The 22,716-nt window shown below is 40.1% G+C and overlaps 2 protein-coding genes across 5 annotated transcripts; one reads left to right on the top strand and one right to left on the bottom strand.

Annotated features, from left to right (window-relative positions):
- Positions 1 to 348: 348 nt before the first annotated feature.
- tbrg1 (transforming growth factor beta regulator 1) lies at positions 349 to 8,956 on the top strand. Of its 4 annotated transcripts, none has more exons than XR_010095527.1 (16): positions 349 to 672; positions 820 to 957; positions 1,669 to 1,726; positions 1,835 to 1,917; positions 2,149 to 2,185; positions 2,542 to 2,604; positions 3,100 to 3,336; positions 4,328 to 4,398; positions 4,487 to 4,728; positions 4,820 to 4,956; positions 5,097 to 5,243; positions 5,379 to 5,476; positions 5,621 to 5,731; positions 5,875 to 6,017; positions 6,328 to 6,987; positions 7,780 to 8,956. XR_010095527.1 is itself a non-coding variant. In XM_063493796.1 (15 exons), exons 2-15 carry the CDS (start codon positions 839 to 841, stop codon positions 6,414 to 6,416), a joined length of 1,635 nt encoding a protein of 544 aa, XP_063349866.1. In that variant the 5' UTR covers positions 349 to 672; positions 820 to 838; the 3' UTR covers positions 6,417 to 7,671. The 4 variants fall into 4 exon arrangements, 2 of the variants coding, with proteins under 2 accessions (XP_063349866.1, XP_063349867.1); XR_010095526.1 differs by having other exon boundaries at positions 7,716 to 8,956; XM_063493796.1 differs by lacking the exon at positions 7,780 to 8,956 and having other exon boundaries at positions 6,328 to 7,671.
- A 4,788-nt stretch (positions 8,957 to 13,744) lies between these two features.
- siae (sialic acid acetylesterase) lies at positions 13,745 to 22,353 on the bottom strand. The gene is made up of 10 exons (XM_063493364.1): positions 22,219 to 22,353; positions 21,684 to 21,845; positions 21,268 to 21,422; positions 20,932 to 21,070; positions 20,503 to 20,671; positions 20,278 to 20,360; positions 20,066 to 20,199; positions 19,718 to 19,872; positions 16,967 to 17,153; positions 13,745 to 15,459 (listed from the first exon to the last, which is right to left on the bottom strand). The coding sequence occupies exons 1-10, from the start codon at positions 22,271 to 22,273 to the stop codon at positions 15,196 to 15,198; spliced, it is 1,503 nt and encodes a 500-aa protein (XP_063349434.1). The 5' UTR covers positions 22,274 to 22,353; the 3' UTR covers positions 13,745 to 15,195.
- Between the last annotated feature and the right edge of the window lie 363 nt (positions 22,354 to 22,716).

The raw sequence follows: 22,716 nt of genomic DNA, 5'->3' as shown, positions 1-22,716 counted from the left end.
CACATTTTACCTAAGACACTACATTTAAAAAAAAAAGCACAGAAGCCAGAAAGAAAGATTTTCACAGTTGGAAATCAGTCATTTTCAAGATTCAACTAAACTAGATGATAACCGGGGCAACAAAATGTAGCATGCCTAATGTTATTTTTAAAAAAAGAAAAAAAAAAGATTAAAAGCAGAATATCATCACTCATACTGTGAAACACTTAAGAGGTGCAGGACAGTAGTAACAGATAAGTAAAAATTTAAATAAAATAATGGAAAAGGGGTTTTTTTTCCAAGTGTAACTTTCGGATTTTATTTTGATGAGCCGTAAATGTACACCGGATATCCGGTTAAGTGCTCATCCGTCTTTGGTTCCAATACAAGTCTTCTTGATCCACATATACCTTTACTATGCTACAGTAAAACTGTGAGAGATATTTGCTTTTTTTTTAACCCAACGTCAAATATGTTCACGAGTTGGACTACACCAGTGAAATATTTATTCTTTCAACTCTGGATTTGAACACGGAAACTGCTCCTAGCCAATGACTCCTAGCTAGTTGATGTTAGCATTTAGACGCTCTGACTGTAAACAATGCAATGAGGACGGACGAAGGTTCCGGTTGACACGGAAACTAATAGTGAGGAGCACGAAGTGAAATAAGTGTTTGGTGCAGTTTCATTTGGGTAGGTTTTGCTTGTAGCTGGCCCTTACTGTACTGTACCTGATGTTATTGTGCAGAAGTCAGTGTTTGCCTTGCTTAAGGTCTGCAGTGAGGCACGCCTGTAGACTGAAACGCAGCTAGATATTTTCTCATTGACGTTTCTTCGCAGATGCTCATACCTGCCCTCCATGGAATCCCTCAACACGTTTGAATCTGAGATGGAGGCTGATGGACAGGGGAACTACTCTCTGTTTCCTGCTCTGGACAGCATTGCAACTCTGTCTGGCACCACTGAAACTCTGGAGAGGTGATTCAAAATAATCAGATTTTATAATACATCATTTTAAAATGTTACTGTCTACTGTAACTTCATTTATTTTGGATTAAGAAATATAATGCTAGTATTGACATAGATTATAGAATTTCAAGTGTTTTGAATACTCAAGCAGAGTAGAAACCCTCTATATACGAAACCAGTCCATTTACCACCATGTTCAGTTAGGGTACAGCTAAGAGCAAAAGAATCCTCAGATCACTGACAAATTCAAGGGAAGAGAAAATGTGTCTTAGTAAGGTCTTATGGCATCATATACTGCCAGAACAGCTTCAGTGTGCCATTTTTCTAAAATATATTTCATCCTTTAGTGTTTTGATAAAGCTTTGATAAGTTAGTTTAAACTAGCTGACTCTCCATAGACCATAGTTGATGTGATTCACATAATAATAATCATAATAATCAGTGACCCCATGAGTCCTATGAGCGGAGGCACCGTCAGCATAGAAATGTACTATTATGGGAATTTATTGAAATGCTTCTAAGAAGTTATCACTTCCCAGCACTGTAAGGTTAAAGGGCAATAGACTTTTCCTTTTGTCATTCATCTGCATAAGCAATATGAACATGTATCCAGATAAAGTGGGTGTGCTTGCAGGAAATCATGCCAAAATTTTAAAGTACAAATAAATCAAGGAGATAACTTACACCAAAGGACACTGACATTTTATTTCCTGTTTGCAGTGAACCACCCAGCGAAATAGCAGAGAAACCGAACCTGACGTGGCTCGATGCTGCGCAGGTATGGGCCATATATTTGTAACATTTCAGTAACATTCACAGCACTGAGGGTCTTTTGCGTTTGGTTTTGTAGCAAGTTTTTTTCTTCTTCTTTCTTTCCCTTACATAGATTGTTTTGGAGGAAGCGAGAGGTCCCTTGCACATAAAGGAAATTAAACAGAGAATCATCGACAGGGGACTTGTTCAATCCAAGTACAGTGTTTTCTTCAGTTTAACTGTCTAGGTTATTAGAGCATATCTGAAAGTCAAGTTTCATAAGTTTTGATGAGCTTTGGCTGGACAGCATCAGAACAAATTCATGAAGACCAAGAGTGTGCAAGATTGCTGTCTTTCAGTGGGTACAAGGGAGGAGGGAGATATGGTTTTCTGTAATTCACTATGATCCTTTAGACTTTGCTCATCTCGTTGTTCTCTCCTTGGCAGTGCAAAATCAAGCTTGGAAGCTGTCATGTACCGCGAGGTAAGGGAAATGTTTGAGACTCAGCCTCACAGCAGCCTCTGCTGTTGAGTGCAGTAAATTACACCATCACCTGTTGAGTGGATTTGGTGCAAACACCATTTGCATTTCTGTTAGCATCCTTTGTTTTCCCATCCCGCTTCTTTGACTTTTATTTGTTTTGCATCATTTTTTTTAATGAGGCAGACATTTCTGGGCTGTAATCGGAACAGACAGTTCTCTGTGCGCTCTGATGTGCGGGCCTTTAAACTGTGATCTTATAATGATTGAATTCATCTAAATTGACCTCCAGCTTGTGTGAATCAAACCCAGCCTTTCCTGCCCCGTGCATTTGGCCTCAGTCTCGCATTATGTTTCAGACACAAAAAGGCAGCAGGAGATTCAAGAGGATTGAAAACAGAAATGGAGTCTTTGCTCTGCTGGTGAGTCATCTGAGATACTAATGGCACTGTTATACCAAACCTAAATATATTATAAGGTGCTGCAAATTTGCATTGCTTTGTATGCCCTGCTGTTGGTTATGGATAAATATGGAAGCCTTTCTTTTCACAAAAGAGCCGGACCCAGAAGTGTAGAGGGATACACAAAACTGTTCTAAGTAATTGAAAAAAATCATATATACAGAATTAAAAGTTCACATTATTACAACTAGCATTTTTGCATTAAGCCTGTGTCTGAGTGAAATAAGCTGAGACAGGGAGTTCAGTTCTGTTTTAATTTCTTGTGCATCTTTTGTTTGGTTGAACTTTTGTTATTTGTCAAAAAGCACTTTTAGTGGAAGCTGCATCTGTGTTTTGTTTTGTTTTTTGTGTACATTTCATCATTCTGAGGAAAGCACAAGCATTAGGCTCAGGCACTCGTGCTACAAATGAACAATCCTCTGTCTTTGTCTCCCCTCCATCTTTGACTCCTTACAGACTGATGAGGAGCGGCAACAGGCCCTGCAGGCTTTCACTGCCCAGTCTTTCCTCAGCTCGCCTCAGCAGAATACCATCTCTGGTTCTGGGTCAGGAGTCTCAGCACCAACCTTCCCATCTCCCACTACCTCCTCTGAGCATAAGGCCAAGGGGAGGAGGGGTCCACGAAAGAACCAGAATGAAAAGTATAGGCTCAAGTACCTCCGGCTGCGCAACGCTGCTCGTGCCATGATATTTGTAAGTAAATGATGTTTCCATAAAAATAAACAGTCTTACATCATGCATATAAACTCACCAGCCACTTTAGTAGGTACACCTGATTAGTTGCCTAATAATGCAAATCAGCCAATCACATGGCAACAACTCAGTGCATTTAGACATGTAGATATGGTCGAGACAACCATTTTTTAATTGAATCTGACATAGTTCTTGGTGTTGGAGTCTTTTAGAAACTGCTGACTTTTACAAAGAATGGTGCAAAAAAGTAAAATGTCCAATGAGCAGCAGTTCTCAACATGAAAGTGCTTTGTTGAGGTCAGAGGAGAATGAGCAAACTGCTTCAAGCAGAAAGGAAGGCACTAACTCAGTTAGAAAAAAAAAGAAATCTGCATTCCTTGTTACAACCAAGGTCTCCAGAAGAGCATTCCACTACTGCGAATAAGAAAAACAAATTGGCACTACAGTTTGGAAAAACATTGCGTGGTCTGATGAGTCTTGATGTCTTTCTATGGATGGTACGGTCAAAATTTCACATAAACAACATGAAATCATGGATCCATCCTGCCTTGTCTCAACAGTTCAGGCTTCTGGTGGTGGGATGAGGGCTTTTTTCTGGCACACTTTTGGGCGCTTGTGATCAGTGTATCCATCTTCTGATGGCTTCTTCCAGCAAGATGGCGTTTCATGTCAAAAAGCATAGATCGTCTCAAACTGGTTTCTTGAACATGACGGTGAGTCATGAGCCGATGACCTTCTCAGTCACCTCAGTCCTCAGTGTGGTAGAACAGGAAATTCACGTCATGGATAACTGTGTAATGTTGTCTTGTCAATATGAACCAAAATCTCTAATGTTTCCTGTACCTTGTTGATTCTGTTATGAATTAATGCTGCACTGAAAGACAAAGGGGGTCCAAATTTATTAGGTACCCCAAAAGTGTCTGAGTGTAGACTAGGACATGAAAAGTATGTTATCCAATCTGACCACACCGAGGTGTAATTTTGCCAACAGGAGAATGCAGCTCTCTGTGATGAAGTTGCTCACATAGAAGAAAAGTTTCTGAGAGCAAAGGAGGAGCGGAGGTGAGTACAGGTGACTGCTCTGTGACATGCGGAATGATGTGCTTTTGCTCTAATGGCACATGGTATTCATTAATTTTTTTATTTTCAGGTTCTTACTAAAATCCTTGTTGCAATACCAGTCTCTGTCAGAGGGGGAGCTACTGCCCACACCCAGCTCAAGCGCTCATCTACCTTTACCACCAGTGGCATTGTCCTCAGGTCCTTCTGGGGCTTCAGGTCTGTCCACTACCCACAGTGTGTCATCAACAGTGCCAACAGGCGAAGAAGGAGCACTTAAAAAACCCAAAAAGGAAAGGAAAGAGCGGGGGAGGGAGAATGGAAAGGATGAACGTGAGTGTTATGATCAAATATTTATTAAGACAGAAAATGACATCCTTGTGTTGCTGTATACAACTAAATTGTGTTGAAATTGGGCTTTTAGTTCCAAAGAAGATGTCCAAGAAGAGAAAACTCGCAGATGGCTCACGGAAGGTGGTGCAGCCCATCCCTCTCGACTCTTCTGGCCGTCCTGTCTTTCCCATAGTACTGGGAGGTTTGACAGTCTACAGTCTGGGCGAGGTCAGTGTCTCAGTGACAGTAAACCTCTGAGCTGAGGTTTTAAAGTTCCAATCTTTAGCATAAAGTGAGCTTTAGAGGACACAATCAAGCCTCTCGAAATGCTGACACTAATGACTGGATCCTTCTTGTCTGCTCTCCAGATCATCACAGACAGAATGCTGTTTCATGACGAGTGTGCCATCTACCCAGTGGGCTTCTGCAGCACGCGCATCTTTGCCAGCATGAAAAACCCCGAGCAGCAGTGCCTCTACACCTGCCAAATCAAGGACGGGGGAACAGGCCCACAGGTCAGTTCTCATCTCGCATGCAAGTTTTGGTACATGTTTATATAAATTCTGTTTACTTTTAGGTGAACACACGACACTAAGATTAAGATTTGTTACTTTAAACAATTATGTTTTTCAAACACCCTCCATCTCCAGTTTGAGATCGTGCCTGAAGAGGACCCTCAGAATGCGATCGTGGCTTCCTCCGCCTTGACGTGCCATGCCAATCTACTGAAGGCCATCGCGTCTGTGAGGTAGAGCAACTTCACTGCCACATTCTGAATAAATGAACAAACATGACAAAGCTTTTGTCTTCCAGTTACTTAACCTGCTAGTACAACTTGAATTAGTTTTTGTCACCTTCAGTTAAAATAAATCCTTCTGCACATTCATCTTAGTGCCAAGTCCGTGGTGTCGATTGTTCCATCAGGAGCAGATTTCTTTGGCTTCTCTCATCCCACCATCCAGAATCTCATCCAGAGTTGTCCCGGAGCTCGCAAGTGTAGCAAGTAAGTGCATATCTGCTCCCTAACAACGGATTCTCAACTTGATGTATTCAGCTTTTCTAGGTTTAGCTCACTTGCATTCTGTTAGACATCTTAAAAATGTCTTTATAGTATTTTTGTTTTTTTAAAAAAAATTGTTTATTTAGCTACAGATGGATTCGTTTTGAGGTGTGTCGCCCCGGCGATGGCCAGGTCCCTCACAGCCTATCAGAGGATGACGCCTCAATCAACTTTGAAGCGTTCCAGAGGCACCACAGCTTTGAGAACATCAAGACAGAGCATATCACAGGCATGTACTTTCCAAAATTTCACACTCAGAGGGTCCATTAAAGTGATAGATGGGTTTACTGTACAGTGAGTCACAGGTTGGTTGGGGGGGTTGTCATTGGTTGGGACACAAATCAAAAACTGTGTCAACAGCTGCTGTCTGAACAAAGCAGATGACTCAGCTGTACTTTGCTCTGCTGGAGTGTGTTTGTTATTCATCACAGATGTTACACTTTGGATTTCAAAGCAGTTTTGTTTGTTTTGCCAGCGCTCAAATGACGATTACTCAGCGTGACAATGACGATGACTTCTCTATCTCCATCTTCCCTCAGGACAGACACCACAGTCTCCTAGTTCATCTCATCAGCATCACCTGACCTCCCCCACCATGAAGGCTTCGACCTCATATTTCAGCTCCTGATGCTCTGTGCTGGAGCATCTCTGAAATCAAGGCCATACCTGAGCTTAGTTGTTGTAAATATTCCTTGTAAATTACAAGATGGAGCATATTTTTTTTTTCCCTCCACCAGGGGGCCTGGGCTTTCTTTCCAATGTGGCTTTTTGTTAGTTAGGCTCTGTTTAAACTTCAATAAAAGTGGGTGTAGTCATTTTGATTCAATTAATTGATTATGTTTTGCCAAATGGTAAATGGCCTGGATTTGTATAGCACTTTACTTAGTCCCTAAGGACCCCAAAGCGCTTTACACATTCAGTCATTCACCCATTCAGTCATTCACCCATTCACACACACATTCACACACTGGTGATGGCAAGCTACATTGTAGCCACAGCCGCCCTCGGGCGCACTGACAGAGGCGAGGCTGCTGGACACTGGTGCCACCGGGCCCTCTGACCACCACCAGTAGGCAACGGGTGAAGTGTCTTGCCCAAGGACACAACGACCGAGACTGTCCGAGCCGGGCTCGGACCGGCAACCTTCCTACAAGACGAACTGCCAACTCTTGAGCCACGATCGGCCCCAAATAAAAAAAGTAACATTTTATAATTAGGCACACTACAACATGAGTCGCAATTCCCCAGTGATTAAATAGAATTTTGAAGTATTTTATTTGATCTTACAATGTCATATTTACAACGTTAAAGTGTAAAGTTAGATAAGGTGGGAACAAGTCAGGTTTTTACATAAGTAAGTAAATTTAAGTAATAAAAGTAATTTTAGGTAATACATGAGTAATTTTAAGTATTGCATAACTTCAGGTGTTTTACAGGAGCAGCAACACAAATTATACAGTAAATATTGAAGTACTGCATAAGTAATTTTAATTAGTGTGTAATTTCTTGGTAGTTTTGCAATAATTCACCATCTTACATTGTAAACACACTGTACTTTTTGTGGTGCAGGTCATATCCTGGACCTAAATTCTAGATATTTTACAGGAAAGAACACAGTGTTTTTTTCCTTTTCAAAGTTATGTTTGAAATGTCATTGTGAAGGGAAAAAAATGAGAGTTGGCTCCATCATTACAAGGTTTCATAGAACTGCAAATTTTGAAGACATTTATTTTTTCTTGTAAGTTGGTAAGAGAGAACACTTTATTATACCGTTACTATTGGTAAAATAAAAGGAGAGATGAATACATCATACACATCAGCATAATGATTATTAGATAAATTTTCTGTAAAATTACCATGAAAATGCACAATACTGAAAATTACTCACAATGTAATTATTTTTTTGTTTCCTCTTCTTGTTTTTCAGAACCCCCCTTTATAGGTAGTGTGCCTACCTTTATGTGTTACTTTATGACTTTATGTATTTGTAGGTAAATATACTTTGTTCCATCCATCCATCCATCTTCATCCGCTTTATCCGGGGCCGGGTCGCGGGGGCAGCAGCCTAAGCAGAGAAGCCCAGACCTCCCTCTCCCCAGCCACCTCCTCCAGCTTATCCGGGGGAACACCAAGGCGTTCCCAGGCCAGCCGAGAGATATAATCTCTCCAGCGTGTCCTGGGTCTGCCCCGGGGCCTCCTCCCGGTGGGACATGCCCGGAACACCTCACCCAGGAGGCGCCCAGGAGGCATCCTTGTCAGATGCCCGAACCATCTCAACTGACTCCTTTCAATGTGGAGGAGCAGCGGCTCTACTCTGAGCCCCTCCCGGATGGCCGAACTTCTCACCCTATCTCTAAGGGAGAGGCCAGCCACCCTTCGGAGGAAGCTCATTTCTGCCGCTTGTATCCGCGATCTCGTTCTTTCGGTCACTACCCACAGCTCGTGGCCATAGGTGAGGGTAGGGACGTAGATCAACCGGTAAATTGAGAGCTTCGCTTTTACACTCAGCTCCCTCTTCACCACGACGACTTTGTTGTAATTGAAAAATACATTGAAATTTTGTTTTAATACAGTGGAATTTTATCTTTCTTTTAATCTTCTAAAGTAAATGTGAGTCTTACAGCAGGTTTTAAACTTAAACTCTAAACATATCCACCTCTAGTGTGCAACACAAGTTACCATGGTGATCAAGCCAAAATATGAGAGCCTGTTTTGTGACATTGAAAAATCTGACTTGCAGATCAGGTCGGGTTAATCTTCCTTCAAAATACACCCCTTGGCTTTCTACTGTATGTGAAAAATAGCTGTGCTTTATTTTGAAGCCTGAGCTCCAGCAGTTGTTTCAGTTTTATTGCTATAACGTTACTTACTAATTGCAAGTTGCACAGAAAACCATGTGAAAATAGTTGCTATGCTTTTCCATGTATGGGATACATATTGCCCAGGTATTTAACTGGTACATTACAGATAAGTTTTTTTTCCAGTTTGTGCTCGCATTTAGCAAAACATGTTTCTGTATTTTGTTCTTGTTTTCAGGAAAAGTGTTGGATTTGAACACAACACATCAGACTCCCTTAGTTGTCATTTATTTGTGTAGATTTTGAGTCAAAATGACTTGTGTTGTAAATTTAAATTTACAGTGTGTTAAAATAAACATTTGCCATCCTTTTCTACAGTCACACGGTGCAGTAATTATATGCAAATTTCAGTTTCAGTGTTATACATAAAAAAAAGCAATTGTTGAGAAAACCTTGAAGTAGATATAATCATTTGCCACTGGGGTTCCTAGATGCACACATACTTTATTTTCTTCATGGGGACATCTGAATTGGACTTCAAGCTAGCCAAAACAAATCTATTACATAGCAGCATTAGTCTAATGGTATTACTTTACATTCCAGTGGGATGAGACACTTAATGATGAGACACTTAAGTGAACAAATGAATGTGACTATCTGGCTCTGACAGTGGTAAAAAGGAAGTTAAATGCAGACAAGGTACATATATTATCCAGATACCACTAACTGAGACTATTGCTTAGGGATTCAGAGTCCACCCTGTGACATTTATTTATTACTAGCACAAATGCACAGAGATTTCCAGGCTCTGAGGTGTTTTGCAATGTGTTTCTCATTCAAACTGCTAAACTTGCAATTAGTGGAAATGCTAACTCACACCTATATCGCTGCCAGTCCTACCTCAAAGACCCTTTAAGAGCCAGTGACAGAGGCTGCCTGGTCATACAGAATACTTAAGTTGTGGCAGTTTCTTTGGGGAAACGTCCGAGGATGTGTATCATAAACCTCGGATTTGGGACACAGAGTCAGTCTATAGGATACATCCTACTCATCTCGGGGATGGATCGTGAAAAAAAAAAATACAGTGCAGGACTAAAAATTGTTTTAATGTTTTTGATAGAGTGACATGCTAAGATTACAAGAACAAGTCAACACATCAAACAGTAAACCAAAAGCAGTTCAGAGGAAAATGGAAAATCCCTGTTTAGCTTTTTGTCAGAGAAAAAATGTCTTTAGATGTTAAAGTCATGCCAGAGACATACCGTGTCCTGGCAGCATATCAGGCCACAACCATGAGAAATGCTTTAATGACCCACTGGATGCTTGAGCAGGAGCTTTTTAAAAGTAATCAAGTCAAACTGTGTGTAGTACTTGTGGTAAATAGTACACACCTTCTTCCCCACACTTTTCAAGTGTAGAGTTGGTTTCACATGCAGACAAATCTAGATCATGGTGTTTTATTTTAGTGATTTCAGTTATTTTTTTACCTGGCCAGTATAAGACAAGATGCATGCTTATTGAATGTGCAATAGTGTGCAAAATTGCGTTTGCTATCATCTGTAAAGCCAGGATGTTAGTCTCTAATGCATAAACTCAGTGTGTTCTTATTTGGAGGTGAGGGAAAATATGCATACACTGCAAAATGGAAAAGTGTGCTCATCCCTCTTCCAGTTGTATTTTCCTTAATAAGCATGTCTACATTTTAGACTTTGTACCTTTAAATATTAAAATGTATGAGATGACGATTATGAGGCGTCTTATTAGTTGAATTACTCGTGATGCACATCAAGATTTTCTCACACTTTTGTGCTGTTAAATGCTGTAAAGTCAGGAATACTTGAAGACCAGAATCTACAGCCCCAATGTGAAATCAGTGTTGCTCTATGGTACAGAATATTGGAAGATGACAAAAGCTGCCATCAATAAGATGTAGAACTTCATCAACAGCTGCCCATGCAAAATTTTGGAGACCTTTTGGCCAAAGATCTGTAATCACGACCTGTGGGGGAAAAGCAAAGCAAGTACCTATACAGGTAGAAGATGCATTAGACATACACTGAGGAAACTGGGCAACAACATCACCAGATAAACCCTGACATGGAGCCCACAAGTGAGGAGAAGAAAAAGAGGTAGGCCAAAGAAAACATGGTGAAGGGATCTCTGAAAGGATATCGAACAGGATACTTGGCACCAGATTGAGAAAATTGCTCCAGACTGAGTGTGGGACAGGCAGTATTTGAACAGGAAGTAAAACTTCAAATCAATTTCAGTTTTTCAGACAGTGCTGTGGATGTTTAGACCAACCCTGTGGCGACACTGAAAATGCAATGTAAGTTTAGTGTGTGTGCAGAGCAGGTGAGCAAAGCAGAATGTGTCTTACTAATGAGCTACAGACAAACAAACATGCTTAACTTGTCTTTTGGCCCCACCACAGCATCATGAAACGTTAAGTTTTCATTTATTTAGCATCTACAAACTACATTACTAAGAAATTGAAAGCTGCAACTGGTAAAAATGTAAGTGTTCAATGTCTGTGAACACATCGTGGAAGAAGGGGCTGGAGCCTATCCCAGCTACTATAGGTCCAGAGACAGGGTACACCCTGGACTGGTCACCAGTCTGTTTTAGGGTTAACGCAGAGAGACAAACCAATACATGAACTGCGATCAAGTAAAATTAACAAATCAATGTAATACAAATTTTTACCCAAATGCAAGTGATTGATTCAAAACTTTACAATCACTGCCTGAATGCCCTCACAGCCGTTACATAACAGAAGCTCTAAAGCAAAAGTGAGGAACCCGCCATACCTGCTGCTGTCAGGTTCACTTAGTTTGACTTCTGTTTCCAATCAGTAGAGATGTCAGGATAAATCCCCTTTTGACAACAACGTGCTGTACTTACCGTTTGTCACAGTGAATGGTGAGATTTGCTTCATTTGTTTCATTAATCCTGACAAGGAGACGGTAACCTGTGCAGCCTCAGGGCTATATCCTCACAGCACAGCTCTCTCTGGAGACTTCTACAACACCATGTGGTCTCCGTAGTGAACGAAATGAAAGAAATTATATTTGACCCTAAAGGTATATTGGTACATGACCCAGTGGTGTTTAAGGCTGTACAACAGAGCAGGTTAGCTCATATAGGTATTTGGGCATCTATATAGATACATGTTTTAAATGGGAAGTTCATGTTGATTTTTATGTTAGAAGTTAACAAACAGACTTCATTTTCAATGCAGCACTGAAAGGTTTGCTATATGGGATGGCAGTCCGGCTTGACTCACTTGCAGTAAAAACAAAATCTAACATCTTTCCTAAATTATAGGAAAGAGTATCAGTCTCTCCAGTCAAAATATGAAATAAATGTGAATCATCACATTTATAAAATTGTCAGTGATCCATCCCATATATTTTTCCAGAGTATGAGCTACTATCCTCAGGGAAATACAGGAAGGTATAGACCAGGGGTCTCAAACTTAAATGAGCTGTGGGCTACTGCTGGCGCTGTCATCTCATTGGAGGGCCTCTTTAGTGTTTAAGTAGTACAAAAAGCAAGCAAACAAACAAACAAACAAACAAACAAGAAAACACCCTCAAAATGCAGTGTTTTGTTTTTTTAAATTTCAATTATTGTGTAACAAGACAAAACTGCAAACGTGAACGCAGTTTTTTTTCTCACTCTTAACTGAAGCCTTTCATTGAACTACCAAATAAAGAAGTTGTTACTCTCTTTCTGATCAGACACGTGGCAGCGCTTCTGCTATCATTTTGTTCATATTTGACAAAACAAAAATGCAGACATAAGTGTACACATTAGTTTTTGACTACTAGTGAAAATTGATTTCAGAAATAACTCTCTCACTGAACTAACACAACCAATCCCTCAACATGTTTCTACTCTCTGCTTATATTAAATCATTTTTTGCTTTTTAAAGAAATTATTTTAACGTTGCACTCGACATAAACAAATCCTCCCTAACAGAAAAGTAACTTCAAGGGCCAAATCGCATTATATTTCCTCACGTCAATATATGGGCTGCAAGTAGAGGTGACGTGGGCCGCTAGTGGCCCCCGGACCGCGAGTTTGAGACCCCTGGTTTAGAGGAAGCAGCTCCAAAACTAACTGCTATAAACTCTCATTCCCTCTCATTTCTTACATATATTGCACTTACAAATAAGGATTTAGTGCCACATCAACATGTACTTTAATGTATCATAGAAAACAAATGTGTATTAACCAATTAATTAACTTATTAATTTTTCTGACTGAACAGCTTTTCCAGTTTTTCATTAAAGACTTAAAAAACTTGTCCTGTAGTTTTTTAGTTAAATCTGGAACTATTGCTGAACTATAAACTATAACTCAGTAAAACATCTCTGCCTAAGTATGCCATTATTTGTCAGTGAAGGCTGATATTAGATGATATTATAAATGGTTAAGCTGGGGAACATTAAAGCAGAATTTTTCTCTAAATCTCATGATGCATTTTTTTCAGTAATGTTAAAGAGCAAAACAAAACACAAGAAAATGAGGTCACTACTTTCCATCAATAGACTACATTTTTAGGGAATAATTATTCAGACAATGAAATGGTCATAATCTGGGGGAAGATCCGTCTTTTGCTGTCTCTGATCTGTTTCTCAAGATTTTTTCTTCAGTTTCTGTCTCCTACATTTGTCCCTGTCAGGTTACAGCTGAATTATTATAAAATTATACACTTTAAATTAAAAATTTATTTTATTCAGTGATGATGACAGAATTGACCGGGATGAAAATACTTTTCCATCCTTCCTGATTCACGTAAATCATGGCCTAATCAGCTGTTCTGAAACAGGAAACGATTCTTTATTCATTAATGTAAAACTCACAAACATGACATAAGGATTCAGTGGGAAAGCATAAATGATAACAAAAAGAGTGCAATTTTTATTTTTGATTTTACAACTATTGATACATTTTCATTAATGCTTGTAACAAAAATAAACAACAAAAAACTACAGTAGTCAGGAAAATTTGACTGAATCATCTAAAAATCATCACAGTGATTGCTGCTCTGCAAGGAAGGCACAGAACATTAGTTAAGAACTTCACAAACAAAGAAAAATTATACAAATACAGCAATGAGAACATGATTCTTTACCAAAAAAAAAAAAAAAAAAAAAAAAAATCAGGTGAACTGGAATCAGTGAAAAATGTATTTCAGAAAAAAAAAATACCTGTCAAACTAAGAAAAAAAAAAAATCCCACGCAAATTAACATCAATTGTTCAATTTTATTTTGAGTGACTCATCTTCTCAAATTCCAACAAAGGTAAACATGGAAGCCTGATCGCATATTAACACCAGAGCTCTAGGAAAGAAAAACAAAACTATAAAGCTCTTTTTATTTTTTTAGAAACCCAATCACTCCAACATGTCTGCCACACCACAATCAGACACCATCAGTTATTACACCACTACAGTGAGTGATCACGAAACCAAACAAGCTGCTAGATAAGGCTTCGCAAACATCCTCCTCAGATACACAGAACGGTGTGTTGCTGTGAGGTGAATCCTTATGAATGCCACAGTAATTAACATCTATAGACTAAAGCAACAGCATGAAAAATGAAAGCAGATGCAACATTAATTATCTAACAGCTTACCAGCCAGGTGCTTATTTACCAAAGGAGTTTACCTGTTTGGCTTCAGCAAAGACAAATGAACACACTGCGTTCTGTTGGCATGTTATTTAAAACTGAATGTCAGTAATAACCAAAGATAGCTGATGGTTATAGGCAGGAGAATAGGAAAGCTGTTGGTTGGAGCATAAAGTAATGAAAGAACTGTGAAATGTTCACGTCCTGTACATGATGTTAGACAGAGGCCACCATTAATGTCCAACCATTGCAAACTGCTTTAAAGATCTGTGTCAGTACATAAAACTGAAATTACCACAATGTAAAACTTCACCAGCAGCTGTACGTCTCACAGTTTGGCTTTTTTCTTAATCCAAACAGTGAGACATATACTGTAGTACTCCTATTTTGTTTTTAATTCAAGTTTCATAGGCTTGCATATCACATTCCAGCTCCACTGTTAAGTGATGCAGTTGTCAAATTGAAGAACAACCTTGTTGGAGCAGCTTTGAAATGGCGTCTAATAACAAGGCTGTAAAATATACGGCTCTTTGGCTCATTTGGAAATGAAGAGAGTGATCACTGATTATTACTTAATGTTTCCTTAGTTTGACAATGAAAGTAAAATTCAGTTTCAAACCATTCTGTTCCTGATACATTGTACTGTATTGTGAAACCTATAAAGGGATTATTTATTTTTTTATTAGTTCTAGATGTTTCTGATCAATGAAATACAACTATTTTTAAAGTAAAAGGTCATATTCAAAGTAATAAAGAAATGGTATGGAGATTTTTATTATTTTATTCATCAAATTTCATGAAGATTCATCAAATTTCATGAAGACAAAGTGTTTTCACCAAATGGAATTACAAAATGAACAGACAAGCTGCTCTGAGCCTATTACAAACCCTGGAGAGGTCGCCAATCAACACCTTGCCCAGTTATCCCAACTGACTGTAGAGACAAAGGTCTTGTCACAGTTTCAGGGTTAGTAGCTTTTCCAAACGCCTCCTTTCCATGAAGAGTGATTGATGATGAAAGGAGGAGCTGGTAAAATCCGACTGGCGCTGTAGACTGGACAGGCTTTAAACTCACAGGGCCAGTCTCTCCAAGCGTATCGAACAGCAGCGACTTCAGACGACTGACACACAGCAGCTGACACCTGGATGGTGGTCAGATCCCACCCCACTATAGGAGTTTGAAGCCAAAGGGACTTAGGCCCACATGGAGCCCAAATATCCGAGCAACAGACCTTGATTAAAAAGACAAGAGAACAACAAGTGACTTTGATTTAGAAGTCATCACACCAAGTATTGACTACAGCTAAATATTCTTTAAGTGCATAATTATAGGAGTACAACTTAGACAACCCACAACTACAATAGTAAATAATCTAAGAAGTAACTTAACCTCCTAGGACCTGGCGTCCACATATGTGGACGTCACATTTTGGGTTATTTAGACCAAAATACTCAATTTTGCTCTACAAGGGCCTGATATCCACTTACGAGGACATTATACTGCTACTGTTCTAATGAAATTTTAAATGAATATCCTCATATGTGGCTCTCATTTTTCTTAGAAACAAAAATTAGATAAAAAAAAAAAAAAAAAAAAATCTGGTAATTCTTTGTTTTTACATTCATCAGGTTCCAATCAGCCCCAATATCAAAGAGAAATTAAAAATGCATGCTGTGGAAGAGTTCGGGTCTTAGGAGGTTAACCAGGCTGTGCAGACTATTCTACAATGTTTCTCATTGATATGCACACACAACCTGCACACCAGTAGGGACAGTGTTGGAATGCAGGGTGCAACGGTCATGTGCTTTGTGGTTTTGGAGAAAGCGTCCCTCAGAGGATCCTGTTTGAGAGGGTTCAGGAGTATGGGGTATCTGACCCACTGCTATGAGCTATTCAGTTCGGTGGCTCTTGGACTTCACCCAGTTTGTTGGTTTTGAATTTGTTGGCTTCAAAAGGTGTAAGCTTTATAGGGTGGCAGCCTCCAAATTGGACTGGAACCTCCAAGTCTGAGACCATGGTTCTCAGCAAAAAAAAGGGATGGTGTTCTCACTCCAGATCAGGTGCTTTGTTGTAATTAAGTTAGACTACTCTACTTGGGGCAGCAACTCATCCTAAGTATCCTGGGGTCTGGTTAACAATTGAAGGGAGAGGGGAGCCGGAAAATGACAAACAGATTGGTACAGCTTCTGCATTGATGGGTGTACCAATCTGTTGTGGCGAACCAAGAGCTGAGTATAAAAGCAAAGTTTTTGATTTACCAGCTGATCTACATTCCTACACTCACTTATGGCAACAAGCTCCAGGTAATGACTGAAAGAATAAGATCGCAGATACACGTGGCAAATATAAGTGAAGTGTGGCTGGGCTTAGTTTTAGAGATAGTTCAGTCATTCAGAAAGCACTCAAAGTAAAGCCATGACTCCTCCACATCAAATTGAGCCAGCTGAGGTGTCGCTGCCTGGGCGAGGTGTTATGGATATATTTCACCAGGCAGATATCCTGGGGTAGGCCCAGGACACGCTGGGCATATCCTGGGGTGGGAAGGCAATGGTGTTCCCCCAGATGAGGTAGAGGCTTGAGGCCAACTGTTTAGGTTGTTTTCCCCATGACTTGGCCCCAGATAAGCCGGACGGACGGACGGACGGATGACACTTTTGAAAGGGGTCTAGGGATACAAATGTCAACCCTAAAGTTTTAGGATTTGCGCTAACTCAAGCTTGCATCCCTGCCACCCTTACCTCAAAGATGTCTTTGGATGATGTGACAGAGACTGCCTGGTCATAGGTAATGTTGACGTAGATCTGAGTGGAAGCAATTACTTTGGGGAAAGGTCCGAGGAAGGGCACGTTCTCTTCCTCATAAGCCACAGCCCTAGCACCCAGTGTCAGTCTATAGGCTACATCCTGCTTGTCTCTGGGATGGATCCTGAAACAAAAAAACAACAAAAACCCACGTCATTCAACTGTGTGTTTGTTTGTTTTTTTAAGAGATGTGCCAGTTGGTAAGTCAACAGGAGGGGATGAGAAGTCAAACGGCAAAAGCAGGTCACAACATGTGGGTACTTTTTATTGAAGAAAAGCCTCCACAAATCAGTTTCCCTGTTGATCTTTTTGGTTCTGGTACCTAAAGAAGTCTGTTGATGTTAAAGTTATGCCAGGCACAGGCTGTGTTTTGGCACTATAACAGAACAAAAGCAGAAACTCTTTATTCAGAAGAAACTTGAATGCAAGAGTAGAAGCTTTTCAACAAGTAGAACTTGAGCTGATTTCTCCCAATAAAAACTCTTGCAGCAGTATTTTTATAAACAATCTGATTGTCATATAAACTAGAATCCAATATTTGTACTCTCAATACTTTGTATCTGTTTAGAGTTAGCTTTACACTAGCCTTACCACTGAAAAATAATCAACGTCATCATCAAATACACAATTCTTTCCTTCATAAGTGATTATGATGACATTAGATAAATTCAGTAATCTGCACTGGATTGTTCTTTTAATAATCTCATGACATAAAAAAAGAGGTACATTTCTTAAATGGAGTTTTAAGCATCACTCATCTCTTTCCCACCAATGCAGAACCAATTCTGCCACTGTAAGTGAAAAACAGCCTGCATGTTAATTCCAGTACCTAATCTAGAACTGATACTACTAGGTTAGACACCTACCTTATGGACAAGAGGTAAAATTGGCATGTTCCTCTCATCAAGTAAGGGTCAAGTACCACTTACCAACTCCATCCTCTTTTCCATAAATTGCCACTTTTGGCTCCAAAAACTGCAACATTTACAGCTAGCCTTGAGTTTGGTATTTTCACCATCCACAAACAATCAGTGACATCAGAGGGGTATGTTCCTTTTTTTTTTTTAACCTAGTCTATTTTCATCCCCAAATGTGACAGGTGTGCCTCAGCTTGTAGAGCGGGTAGACCAATGACTATTTAGAGTTTTGAGGTTTAATCCCCACCTTCTCCTGTCCACATGTAGAAGAGTCCTTCGCCAAGACACCAAAACCCAATTGGCATCTGACGAGAGGAGAGCTCCTTGTGGCTCTTGAATGTTGGATAGAATGCTAAAAGTATTAGCTAAAAAGAGTTGTACAGTCTGTCCATCTTAAGACAGTACAATGTGACTGACATACCTGTGAGAAAAATGTGCCTATTAAAGGCGGCCTCTGAAATGTTGATGGTTATGTATGAAAATACAGTTTACATTGTTGGGTTAGGTTGCATACTAATACTCAACTGGATAGAGAACTGCATCACATGTCTGTTAAATAATGAAGAAGTGGAGAAAGCTCATTTCCGCTGCTTGTATCCACAATCTTGTTCTTTCGGTCACTAACCAAAGTTTGTGACCACAGGTGAGGGAGGGGATGTAGATCGACTGGTAAATCGAGAGCGCTTTTACACTCAGCTCTCTCTTCAGCATGACAAATCGGTAGAGTATCTGCATTACTGCAGCTGCAGCACCGTCTGTCGATCTCCCACTCCCCTTTCTCCTCACTCGTGAACAAGACCCTGAGATACTCAAACTCCTCCACTTGGGGCAGGAACTGGTCCCTAACCCAGAGTGAGCACTCCACCCTTTTTCGGCTGAGGACCATGGCCCCAGACTTGGAGGCGCTGATTCTCATTCCCGCCGCTTCACACTTGGCTACAAACCGTTCCAGTGCGAGCTGGAGGTCACTATCTCATAAAGCCAGCAGAACCACATCATTCATAAAAAGCAGAGACGAGATTCTGAAACTGCCCAAGCAGAAGCCTTCCGCCCCTTGGCCTAGAAATTATATAAAAATTATGAACAGAATCGGTGACAAAAGGTAGCCCTGGCGGAGTCCAACGCCCACCGGGCACCAGTCTGACTTATTGCCGGCTACACAGACCAAGCTCTTCCAACTGTTGTATAAGGATTGATTTGATTATATGTCCAATTCTTATTAATATCCGACTCTCTTCCACAGTGTCTCTTTTTTCCTGTCCACCTCCCCTTACCCCCAATGACTGTGTCCCTTCCTAAGCCTGGTTCTGCCGGTGGTTTCTTCCATTTAAACGGGAGTTTTTGCTTTCCACTGTCGCCAAGAGCTTTGTCATTGCAGATCATCTGATTGGTGGGGTTTTCTATATATTATTGTCTTTACCTTACAATACAAAGTGCTTTGAGGCAACTGCTTTTGTGATTTTACGCTATATAAATAAGACTGAATTTAAATAAATTTGTGTGTTTGGAAACCAGGGTTTTTCCACAGAGTACTAATGTTTAGCTTGAGAATATGCAAATAAATGTATAACTTTTATGTAAACTGCCTTTTCTGGATTTTTGGCTGATATTCTGTCTCTCTACACAAAAATGAAGCTACCAAAAAAAATTGGAGACTGTTAATTTCTTTGTAAGTGAACAAACCAAATAATTCTGCATGGGATCCAGTAATTATTTCCCCCACTGTATACAATAGATATAACAAAAATTCTATGCTTTCACTTGCTCTTACGTGCCATACGGTGAAGTTGCATCTGGTAAATCCAAAGCCACAGCCATGAAGGTTTTCTTCATCCTGAGGTTAGGAACAAAACCAAAGTCTGCTGTTTGGTGCCATCGGATGTTTGGAAAGCCATCATCTTTGGAGCTCTTTATGTAAGTGGACAGCTGCACATGCAGAGGAATCACTCATCACCATTGCAACACAATAAACAATGTTATAAATCGGCCTATGTTACACTTCTACTGAAAAGAGAAGCCCTTGTGTTGTTGGATGCTACAGTGCTACAGTAATGGTGCACCTACACCAAAAATGTTTCAAGTTTACTCTTTGTTAGTGTTAAACCAATGCCTAACAGACCTGGACAAACCCAAAGGGGAAGTCGGGAGCTGTTTGCCCCCCTGAGCCCTGATGAAATGCCAACCTCCAGTCATCAATCATAGCCGGGAAGGAACAGTTGTACTTGTCCTGGTTATACTCTGCATTGGCCTCACCTGAAAATGTGATAAACCCCAGAAGTTTATGTGAGTCACTGAATACTCCAAACCTACCTGTGATATAAGAAGTCTTACCTTGGTACCAGAGGGCTCCTTTGATGGTCATATTGAGCAATGGGTGGATCATTGAATTCCACAAAATAGAATTTTCTTTAGGTCTGAGATCATGACATGGAGAAAACATGCACAGTGCAGTTAGTACAGACCATGTTTGATGGGTATTAAACACACAGAAACAACTGCTGTCTTAACTTCAGTCAGACTGCTGGCTAGCTGGAGAATGTGTCTTTATGTCCTTACCCGTCTACAACTGGCACTTCTTGACACTGTTTCAGGGCTCTTGAAGATGACCACACTTCGACCGGTGTGCCACCCCAACAGGACTCCACCAGTCCTATGGGGTACTTCAAGGTCTCATACATGTAACGTCCAAAGAGCCAGCACACAGCAGAAAACTCTTCCACCACACCTGGAAACACAGCTGTTCATTAATCAACCAGTATAACGCAAGCTAAGAGCGGTATATATGCATCATGGTTGATATTTATTTGACCTGAGACTGTATTATAATGTCATATGTTGAAACCACAATAAAACCATAGCTTGAATTTAGGGACAGATGCAAAGTATTATATGAATGTTCAATAATCCAAAACAAAACCTTTAAGTATAAACACATTTTCCAATAGCTCTATAAATACTTAAAATGAAAATAAAATCTTATCTTACTGGCAGTGGGCACAGACCAGGGAATCTCTACTTCTATCAGATCCATTAACTCGATGTCACTTGTGTTCAAGGCTACCATAAAAGGCCTCACATAAGGATACTTAGCAACAACAGACAGCTCCTCTGTTGCATTGAAAATCTGGTGAAGAGTGAGTAAACAAAATAGATATGCTTTAACAAATGACTAAATACATTTTAAGAAGAAACTGCTTTTTGCCTTATATGTTTGATGGCTCTTTTGTAATTGGGCAAAGATGCAGAGGGTTTTGGCATGTCCCAGCTGACACCAGGTATAAGGCAAAACCTGAATGTCAGCACAGAGACAGACAACCTTACCTGAGTCATGTTAAACCACATGTTGCTCTGCCCTCCACACATCCAAATGTCTCCAAACAGCACATCTGTAAGAGTAGCTGAATCGTTTTGAACTTTTGCTGTCACATTATATGGACCACCAGCAGCAACAGGGTCAAGGGTCACTTGCCAAATGCCTTTAAGAAAAACAAAAAAACTTTTAGCTATGTGTGTAACATTGTAGCATCTATGAAACATGATCAAGACAAATTTATAGACCGATTCTGAGGCACAACATGCTGTTACTGTTACTAGGTCAGTGACCACAGTTACAGAACACAAGCCCTAAAACAAAAGTGAGGTACCCGCTATATCTGCTGCTGTCAAGTTCACTTAGTTTGAATTCAGTACAGACATCAGGATAAATCCCGTCTTTGACAACAACGTGCTGTACTTACCGTTTGTCACAGTGACCAGTGAGGCTTGCCGTTTAAATAAACCTGACAAGGAGACGGTAACCTGTGCACCCTCAGGGCCATATCCCCACAGCACAGCTCTCTCTGGAGACTTCTGCAGCACCATGTGGTCTCCATAGTAGGAGGCAAAACGCAACTTCCCATCTACACACACCAACAAGTTTTATTATTTTATTACACTGAAAAAAAAAAAAACCAAGCAAGATTAATGCTGCCTATGTCAGCCCAGGACACTTACAAAAGATAGTGTTCGCCTCAGCAATTTCACTTCCTGGTTATTTAAAGTTTCAAGGAATCATAAAGCTTGTGCAGATGAATAAAAAAATACAACATAAAAATGCCCCCCCCCCCCATAAGATACATACACATGCTAATTTTGTCCTGAGTAGGCAGATGCCTTTAACGATCTAAGAGAGAAGCTGTATTTTGGGTCCGGTTAGATTTACATTAAGTAGGTCAAAGCTTGCTGGTAACTCGAAAACTGCCACAATATGCAGCCTAAAGATAATGCACTTACCACAAGTGTGAACAGAAGCTAAAAGTGCAAAAACAACACAAAGTGTAGCAGCCATGATCACAGCCTTAACAGAAAGCTGTGTGGGGAAAAGTCACGCGCTTGTTGGCGACAGCCCACGTAACAGATACAAACATCACTTGCGTTTCGGGAATCTGGATTTGTGCATCGATGTCGTGACGTCACCCAGCAGCTGACGCGCAAATCTCGTGATCCTTCAAAATAAAAGCCAGAAAAATCAACCGTTTTTAGTAATTCCGAAACGTCCGGAGCTCTATTCCACGAAACATTTTGTCCAAACTTGATAAACAGTTATGATGATAAATAATTCACATTATTTAATCTCTTTTTGTGTTTTTTTTTTTTTTTTTTTTTGTCTTTTACATTTATCGGATACTCTAAGAGACAATACCAGATATATGACCCTGAAAGATTTTCCATCTAGTAGAACTCTTTCAAACACACTTGTGTCCCTTTGGAGTCATGAATTGAACATAAATT

The sequence above is a fragment of the Pelmatolapia mariae genome, linkage group LG14 (assembly GCF_036321145.2).
Source record: "Pelmatolapia mariae isolate MD_Pm_ZW linkage group LG14, Pm_UMD_F_2, whole genome shotgun sequence".
NCBI lineage: Eukaryota > Metazoa > Chordata > Actinopteri > Cichliformes > Cichlidae > Pelmatolapia > Pelmatolapia mariae.
This window is presented reverse-complemented; position numbering and strand designations above follow the sequence as displayed.